At 47.9% G+C, this 9,588-nt stretch overlaps 1 protein-coding gene across 1 annotated transcript in view; it reads left to right on the top strand.

The window, feature by feature from the left end:
* Window positions 1-1,098: 1,098 nt before the first annotated feature.
* The window catches only part of LOC107113456 (synaptotagmin-6-like), a 38,522-nt gene continuing 30,032 nt past the window's right edge, over window positions 1,099-9,588 (top strand). The window contains exons 1-2 of the mRNA XM_015414788.1: window positions 1,099-1,346; window positions 2,808-2,907. Coding sequence (XP_015270274.1) covers window positions 1,099-1,346; window positions 2,808-2,907 — 348 coding nt within the window. The remainder of the gene's footprint in view (window positions 1,347-2,807; window positions 2,908-9,588) is intronic.

Below are 9,588 nucleotides of genomic sequence, written 5' to 3'. Positions count from 1 at the left end.
CCCCCCCCCCCCCCGCGCCTTCTCTCTCTCTGTTCTGGAAGGATTTGCGTATGTTAAAACTTCTTTTTATATGTCTCGTTGACTGCTTTTATTTTATTTTTTAATTTTATATATCGTAGCACCAAAGACACACCCATCCCCTACCCAGTCCCCCCCCCCCAAAAAATGGAACCCCCGAGTGGGGAAGGTTCAGTTAGCTTTTCAAGGTCTCTAATTCAACCTGGAAGCACTTGGCTGGTGGCATCTCAGGCAAGGGGCCTCTCGGGGCGATGGTCGCCAGTGGATCTCTCAGGCCATCTCGTCTCACGCTTGATTTTTAAAAAGGGGTTTAAGTGTTAAGGGTTCAGGGTTTTAGGAATACCCCCACCCCCCGTTAAACCGTTCCGATCCCCATGCACCAGTTTGCATCCGCTCTTTCCTCGGTATTCCAGAAGTTGAGCCCTGCGAGGCTTACAGGGGCAATAACAATAGAGGACCTAGGCCTGCCTGCAGCGCTCCTGAACTTGCCAGGTCTGAGCCTCAATATGCACGGTAGATACAGACTCGAACGGGAACTATTAGAGTCCTTGGTTCAAAGGAAGCCGGGCCCAATCATGCCTGTCCCCCCTATACAGGCTGCGTTGTTAGCAGCGGTTGTTTTCCAAAGGGAAAGCAGGAACCCAGCTGTGGAAATTCCAACCCTTGGCACTTCTTTCGTCTGTTAAGCTGCTGTTCTGTTGCTGCTTCCCCGAGCAGAGGGGTGAAACCCTCACATTTGGACAAATCCTTGCCGATCCCCCCCCCCCTTAAATACGGCTACGAAGGAGAAATTGCCTTGGAACTGAAAGGCCGCCATGGTCACGTCAAGGAAGAAAATCTCAGGTGGACTCCCGGTTCCTGCATCTTCCAGACATGCTCCTCCGTAGAAACGTGTCCGAAATCTCTCCTTGGTGGCATGTGACTTTTGGAAGAAACTCTTGTGGGAAAGATTATTCAGTTGGACGCCCCTTAGCCAGAGAAAGCTCCCCTTGATTTGTCTGCCGCCTGCTCAGTTTGCAGTGCGGCCTTCTTTAAAAATGGGAATTAGGTTGCGGCGTTGGGAGTTCCGCTGGCTGTAGGATGACTTTTGAGACCAGTTCTCCAGAGCTGAGCATTTCCAGTGGTACCCCAACATCAGCACGGACGCGGCTGGCGCTTCTGCTAGCGGGCAGGCCGCTCGAGGCGCAGCAGGGTGCTTTTCTTCTCCGGCCGGGGTCTGAGGGCAAACTTAAACGGGTGTCGCTGCGCCGAAGCCACCCCGGGAAGAAAAAGGGGCTGCACAGCAAAATAGTTCTCAGCCTCCATCTGGAGAACAGAGCCGTCGTTCTGTGAGCCCTCGGACACGGGTACCCGCTGCCAGCAATTCTGCTCAGTCTATCATTTCCTCAAGAGTGCGGCGGTCCATCCCTCGTGAAAATAGAAGGATAGAAAAGGCTGGACTGGGGAGGCAAAGTTGGACACCGAATTCCAAGGACGACCTTCAGTGGTTTTTGTCCATTAAAAATTAGCCGCGACATGGCAGGTCCGATATGGTAGCAGGCCCGGGGGGCGGGGGTGTGTGAATCTGCTAAAACAGCTAGTCTCAATCCAACTAGCTATTTGTGTGCATGTGGGCAGTGAAATTAGGCAGGTGGCTTAGGGTTCGATCTCCTGTTGACTTTGGCCTTCTCTCCTTTGAGCAGAATCTGCACTGTAATCTAGTGGCTGGGCCCCCTCGTTTCTCTGGGACGTTTCATTGTCTCTACCTTGTTGAGTTTCCCTTCCTGCGCACCCTGGGGATTTCTCTTATTTGTAATAATGGCAGCATTCAAGCAAGAGAGGCCGTGGTGTCCCAGCTTGGTGAATGTTCCTCCTAGCAGCTGTTCATGTGGAATAGGGACAGTGTCTGCTTGTTTAAGAGCATGTTTCTAGTTCTCATTGCGATGGGCAACGCAAAACTTGAACACGGTGCAGTGTGGCTTTTGGATCAAACACACTTCCCGGCCTTTCTAGACTTCCATGCCCCAACCTTTGACAAAACCCATTTTCCTTCCCCGGTGCCTAGACAAAATGGAACATAAACTTTTTTTAAAAAAAAAGCGAAAATTCGGCAACCGAACAGATTAAGTGAGTATTCTACAAAATGACTTCACTTGTGCAGACCTGACTTCATTTCTTAGTTATACAGGTTGGTGGGCCCCACTTTCAGAACTTGTAATTCCCCCCACCCTTTTTCTAATGCAAGGTTATAAACTTCTGTTCAGGGAGGAGTTTTATTGGGGGGGGAGTTGAAATTTGCTTTCCCCAAATTTTATATGTGTGTATGTATATATATATATGTATGTGTATGTGTGTGTGTGTGTGTGTGTGTATATCACACACACACACACACACATACATACATATATGGCAAGTTCTGGGGTCAAAGAAAAGTTCTGGGAGTTGGTTGGATTTGTGTTGGTCAAATGTGAATATTAATTAGTTCTGGGTACACCCCAGCTGTATATCAAGCAGGGGGCAGAGATCCATAGGCCCAGGTTGTGGCCATAGGGGGGCCAAACCCTCGCCACGCTTCCTGCTTCCTTTCCCCCCTGCCCAACTTGCTTTTGATCTCCCAGCTCAACAAAAGCTCCCCTGAGGAAGAGAGAGATTTGGGAGAGGGGGGAAGATTTTGTCACCTTCATCAACCTTTGCCCCTAAAAATCAAGCTGCAGCCGACCTTGCTTTTAGACGCGATTTGGGGGGCAGAGCCAGGGTTTGAAAACGGCCCCTTCAGCCTTCACATCTAACCGTAACCCTGTTTTCGTCAGACGAACATTGCATCTTCTTGCACAGAAAGCCGCTTGGATCCCAGCGAAACGCTTCCACCCCTCGAGAATGTTCGTGCCTCTGAGCTTCACGGCTATCCGGGTACCAGGCAAGGATAACAAAGATTGTCCAAATCCAGTTCAGGGGGAAAAGGGTAGACCCTTTTGGGATTTGTAACCATATATACCTCATTTGAAATAAGCTGCATTGACACTCCGGGCCCTTTGTTTCTGGGGGGGTCAGCTGTTTTAAACTGTGAAAACCACACCCCTTTTCTCTACCCCCCGTTTCGATGCTGATCATTTTGACTGCATTTGGGGTTTTTCTGTTTGTTTTAAAGCCGCTTCTGCTGCTGTGACCAGGCCTTGGGGAGGGGGGGGGGGCATGGGAACAAGCTCGGAACCAGCGGCAGAAAGGTGGCTGGGTGGGGGGGCTTCACAAGACCTATCCCGACTGTCGACCTTTAAAGGTTTTATGGTAACTCAGGGCTTTTGATAGGAGAGCAAGGGCTGTTTCTTCTTGCATCCCGGGTTTCCTTTGGTGGGGGGCCCTCCCTCCCCTCCCCCACACCTCTCTCCGGGCACCAGACCAAAGCCCCAGCTTGCAAGAGCGGCGCAAACCGAAACCCTCGGTTCCAGGCAGGCGCTGGTCTCTAGATCCAGAGCCGCCCAAAAGGCTGACGAATGTACCTGGAGCTGCTTTTGGTAGCGAGTCGGACCGTTTGGCCCAGTGTTTGACCCTCGGAGGCTCTCTGAGGTCTCGGGCGGTAGGCTTTTTGCAGGCCGCTCTACCCAAGGCCTTTTTTAGCCGGCGGTTCTGACGACTCGATGCTCAGACCTTCCGCACGCCACCAAGTCTGTGCCGTCAAACTGGGCTTCTGTTTTGAGTCCAGCAAAGGTGTGTCGTCCCCCCCCCCAACGCTCTCTGACTGTACCAGAAGGATTAAAGACACGGCTCCTTCGGCCGTCAGGGAGGGAGGGAGGGCAGGAGGGAGGGAGGGAGCGTTCTCGCCCAGCGCACGCTCAGGGCCCTCCCCAACGAACCAGGTTTGGATAACGGAGCCCTCTCCTCAGCTACTTCCAGGCGGGTTCCAAGGAGAAGCTGCCACCCGGTCAGCAGCCGCCCCACCGCCTTGCGACTAGTTTATCGTTGACTATTTAAAGGAAAATAAACTAAAATGTGATAGCCTAGATGGTGAATTAAATACCTCAGATGTCTCCTTCCAGCAAGTCGTCTGTATATGTTGTTGTTGGATTTTTTTTTCTATCTTACATGTTATCTGAATGTTTATATTCCAATAAACTTCTACCTCTTCATATAATGGCTGCGCATGCGTTCTTGCTTTGTCCGTGGTGGTATTATTATAAGTCTCTGCTACCTCCTGAGACAGAGGTTCTCTCACATTCCCTCTGACTACCTTGAATCCTCCAAGCCAGTAATCTTCAGTTTGTGGGTTGGTTCCCTCAAGTGGGTCACAGATATCCACGTTCCTGCCAGCTTGGAAGTCCAACATCCAGATCACAAGATGTGATAGTCCCGCTGTACACTGCATTGGTCAGGCCGCCCCTGGAGTCTTGTGTGCAGTTCTGGAGGCCTCCCTTCGAAAAGGATGTGGATGGAATGGAGCGGGTGCAGAGGAGAGCAACGAGGATGATCAGGGGCCTGGAGACCAAGCCCTACGAGGAAAGGCTGAGGGACTTGGGAAGGTCCAGTCTGAAGAAGAGGAGGTGGAGGGGGGGGACAGGATGGCTTGAAGTATTTGAAGGGCTGTCCCTTAGAGGAGGGCAGGGAGGGAACTGTCCCTGTTGGCAGCAGAAGATAGGACTCGCAAGAATGGGTTTAAATTAAGGACGGGAAGGTACTGGCTGGATATTAGGGGGAACTTTTTGACAGTCAGAGTTGTGCAACAGTGAAATCAGCTGCCTGGGGAGGTGGTGAGCTCCCCCTCACTGGCCGTCTTCGAGCTGCATCTGGACAAACACTTTTAGGGATACTGTAGGCTGATCCTGCACTGAGCACGGGGTTGGACTAGATAGCCGGTAGGACCCCTTCCAATTCTATAATTCCTTATAGATCAGAAGTCCCCAACAGGATGCCCGTGGGCATCGTGGTACATTTCCTGATCCCCACCAAGTGTCCTTAGGAAGTGAGCAGGGCCAGGTAGGGCATTTGTCCAGCAAAGCTCCGGATTGCCGACGGAAAGTTTGGTGGGGTGTGCCGATTTTTGAAAATGTCACTTTGGCAGCAGCTGCCACCACAACTCAAGGATCTTCACCGAGTGACTAAAGGGGTAAGCCACGGCAGCCCTTTTTTGGTCGCGGCCACCATACTGTCAGAATTCCAGATGTGCCCCGCAGGTTCACAAAGATACCTCTATTTGGGGGGGGGAGCGGCCTTGTGAATGTACCTGCTGCTCATGTGCATGCGTAGAGAGTAGCGGTTGCTGCACCTCCTGACTCTTTGCGTGCACACAGAAAGGAGCAGCAGGAACAATAATTCAGTGGAGGTGAAGATTTCGTATTAGACCCTTCGACCTGCAAAGACTCTCCTTTCTCACTTTCCCCAGTCTGATCTGGCCACAGTCCGTGGCAGTGGAAGACCAAATGCTGGCGGCAAACAGAATGCAAAAAGGCCTGTATTCTTTCTTAATGAAACACAGCCAGATGCTGCAAATGCAAACCAGAGTGGTAATGTTCATGCATTGTCTGTTAAAGGGAAAATCTGATGCTAAACCTCAATGGATGTTGGACTCACGGAGTCATGCCCATATTGCAAACTCTGTTGAATGGTTTGTTGACTTGGATAGAGAGAAAAAGCCTAGTTTACAACAAGTTAATGGTCAAGAATTAGCTGTGGAAGGAACTGGAACTGTTGTGTTGAATATTTTGAATACATGTGGGGAAATTGAGGAAGTTATACTCAAAGACTGCATTTTTTGTTCCTGAGGCCACTATCTGCCTTATATCCACAATGAGAATCATAGCAACTGGTTTTAAAATTAATCTTGATCTATTTTCGAGATGCAAGGCCATTATGGATTGTACCAACAGAGGTTTTGACACCATATTCAAGACAGCAAGGCAAGGAGTGGTTGCCTTATAGAGATTTAATTATGAAGCAAGGAACAGAATGGGTAATGAAAGGGCAGGATGAAATTCAATATAACTATGAATGGTTAAAATATATGCAGATTTATGATGTTTTTAAAATGGACAAGAAGAACTATGGTTTTAGAGAAGATAGAAATGAAGTAGAAACTGTTTGGGAAAGTGGGGGGAGGAAAATGGTTTCTAATATGTATAAAATATTGTTGAAATGGTTTACGGAGGATGAATCTGTAAAAGAGCAAATGATAAAATGGGCAGTCAATATGAACAAGGAGATAACTATAGAAACATGGGAATATTTGTGGAAAAATTCTATGAAACTATCTGTATGTACTAATGTAAAAGAAAATTGTTACAAAATGATGTATAGATGGTACATGACACCTAAGAAAATAGCTAATATGAACCAGAATATGTCTAGCAAATGTTGGAAGTGTAAAAAACATGAGGGCTCATTTTATCACATGTGGTGGACATGTGATAAAGCTAGGGACTTTTGGACAAAAGTCCACAACGAAATGCAAAAGATTCTAAAATGTTCTTTTAAAATCGCCCGAAATTCTGCTCTTAGGTTTAAAAATGGAAGAACTGAATGTAACAAAAAAGACACTGTTCTGGTATTTGATAACAACAGCAAGAATGATATATGCTCAATACTGGAAGCAAGAAAAAATACCAGATCTGGAAGAATGGATACAAAAAGTTCTGTTCATGGCTGAGATGGACAAAATAACCAAAAAACTGAACAATAAAGAGGACCAAGAATTTTTTGAAGAATGGAAGGACTTTAAGATATATTTAGAAAAGAACTGGGACGTGAGACAAAATTTACTATGTTTAGAACAATATTAAGTACTTGTTGTTATCCTGAGTTTATCTATGTGGGACATGAGGGAAGTGCATTGCGGGAAGCCTTTCGGGGAGGGAGGGAAAAGGGAATATTGAACCAATTGATAAAAAGATGTAAAATGTGATGATAATTGAAAATAAAAAGTCTTTTGACCTAAAAAAAAATAAAATTAATCTTGATCAGGGCCAAGGCAAAATTTGGCATAAAGATGGTGTTGCGTCCTGTGACACTGGGCATGCTTGCCGTGCATCCTCTAAGCTGTGGGGTCTTGTGAGCGAAAATTCTACTTTGCAAGCGGCTGGCATTAAAGTTGTGAGCAAGCGATCTGGCTGCTGCATAAATTAGTTTGCTCTGGAGCCCTCCTTCCTGAGCCAAGACAAAAACATGTGAGCCGGAGGCTACAAAATTGTGAGCAAGCTCACACTAACTCAGCTTAGAGGGAACACTCTTGCTGTGTGGGGATCCCCCTCTCCTCTGCTGAGGTCATGACTGGCTCCTCCTCTTCCTGTGACACATTTGAGTCTCTTGCAGCTCCCCGAAGGTTAGAAGCAGGTCCTCAGTCTGGAAAGTTCAAGGAGTTCGGTTTTCTCGTTCGGTTTCGTTATCCAAGCGAATGAAACATACAGAGCTGGTCTGGTTCGGGGGCGGAAGGGATTTTCGTTCATTTGGAAACAAACGCCCATCTCTGACGAGGTCCGTGTGATTCTCGAGATGGAGACGTTATTTTGCAGAAGCCATTGCTTCCTTCTCCACCAGGCCCGTTGCTGACTCGGAGCCAAGCGAAGGATTGCTACAGTGGGTGTGCGATGAGAACTGGTTCCCAAATCCCTTCAGCGGCTGCCCACCTTTGCTCCTTACGAGAGCACTTCATGCACAGGACAAAAGCTGTGAGGTTTACATAGCAGACCCCGGAGGGAGTGGCGCTTTCTGCTGTCGAACCAGTCCATGAATAGGCAAAAATCTGCCGTTGAACCAGTCCGGCTGGATGGAAACTGGCTTTAAAATATTCGTTTGCATCCAGTTCCGCAGGAGATCTTAAAGTCTTTGCTTGCCCTGTAATAGTGAGCATCCTAGAGAATAGGATCTCTCTAAGGCAGGGGAGAGATCATAAGATTTTTTGTGTGACCTTGTACCGATTTCTTTTCCCTCTCAGTTCACCCTGCAGCGGAATTCCCAGGGCTTGAACGAATTAGATGGAGGGAGAGGTGCACTGCATACATTAAAACACAGGTATGTTTCTGAAACATGTCTCGTCGTTTTTTTTAAAGGCCTGCATAATCTAGTTGACTGACTGGTTGGATCAGTTTTTTTTTTTTCAAAAATTGGTCAGCTCAGTAGCTTAGGCCAGCCAGATCTTGGACGCTAAGCAGGGTTGGCTCTGGCTAGTATTTGGATGGGAGGCCGCCAAGGAATACCAGGGTCGTTCTGCAGAGGGAGGCAGTGGTGGACCACCTCTGAACATCTCTTGCCTTGAAAACCCTACTGGGGTCACCATAGCTGTGACTGGACGGCACGTTTCCCCCCACACCAGAAAAGTTCTCGCAATTTATAGGTATTTAGAGAGAGATCTGGACCAGTGTTCCCTCTAAGCTCAGCTAGTGTGAGCTAGCTCACAGTTTTTTAGCCTCTGGCTCACACATTTTCGTCTTAGCTCAGGAAGGAGGCCTCCAGAGCAAACTGATTCATGCAGCAGCCAAATCGCTCGCTCACAACTTTAATGCCAGTAGCTCACCAGGTAGAATTTTTGCTCACAAGACTCCACAGCTTAGAGGGAGCATTGATCTGGACCTTTTTATATTAAATAGTCAAGGTGGTTTACATATTGAAATAAAAACGATCTCATTTGAACTTGCCGATAAATGGTAGAAGATGTCAGTGTCAGCGCTTGGCGTCAGTAAGAGTTCTCTCCCGTGCGAGAAAGGAAATGCCACCATTCGTGCTTGCAGAAACATGAGTGAGTGTTACCTGAATACAGACACCACCACAAGCCATTCATGTAAAGATTTAAGGTGATCAGTTAAAACTTACAGAATACTTTGTAGAAAAGAGCAAGAGTCCAGGAGCCCCTTAAAGACTAGCAAAATCTGTGGCAGGTTAGGAGCTGTCGTGAGTCACTTCTCAGTTCTCCAGGATAGTTAGATTCGGGACCCAGGAGCACATGAGAGAAGAACGAGATTTTCGGGTTTTAGGTTTTCGAGAACCAACGCTCCCTTTGTCAGATTTGTTGGGAAACTTTGACTCTCGAAAACTGACACCCCCAAAAATCTCGTTGGGCTCTAAGATGCTCCTGGATTCATAGAATCATAGAATGTTAGAGTCAGAAGGGACCTTGCAGGTCATCTAGTCCAACCCCCTGCACTCACATCGAACTCTTTTACTGCAGGCCAGCACGGCTACCCTCTGTGGAACTCACAGAACGAATCTAGATGGCTTGAACTGGGCGATAGTCCTGATCAGGGCTATTTTTGGGCAGGAACGCACAGGAACAGAGTTCTGGCTGGCTCCCGAATTGGCCACGCCCAGCAGGAACTCATTAGCATAATAGGCCACACCCAACAGCAGAAACTCATTCAGACTGGCTACATTAGGGGGGGTGTGGCCTAACATGCAAAGAAGTTCCTGCTACAAAAAAAGCCCAGGGTTTTGACAATAAACAAAGTAAACAGAATAAGAAGGAAAAGGTGGGTGTGGCCAGGGGTCGTTTCGTAGAAAAAGAGCTAGGGGAACTCATTAGCATAACTCATTAGCATATGCCACACACCCTGACTTCACCGGAAGTGTGTCATAAGGCCACACACCCTGCCCCCAACGGTCCCGGCCGCCAGC

The sequence above is a fragment of the Gekko japonicus genome, unplaced genomic scaffold, assembly GCF_001447785.1.
Source record: "Gekko japonicus isolate JY-2015 unplaced genomic scaffold, Gekko_japonicus_V1.1 scaffold1649, whole genome shotgun sequence".
Classification (NCBI taxonomy): Eukaryota; Metazoa; Chordata; class Lepidosauria; order Squamata; family Gekkonidae; genus Gekko; species Gekko japonicus.
The sequence above is the reverse complement of the archived record's forward strand: the minus strand, read 5'-3'. Positions and strand labels throughout refer to the sequence as shown.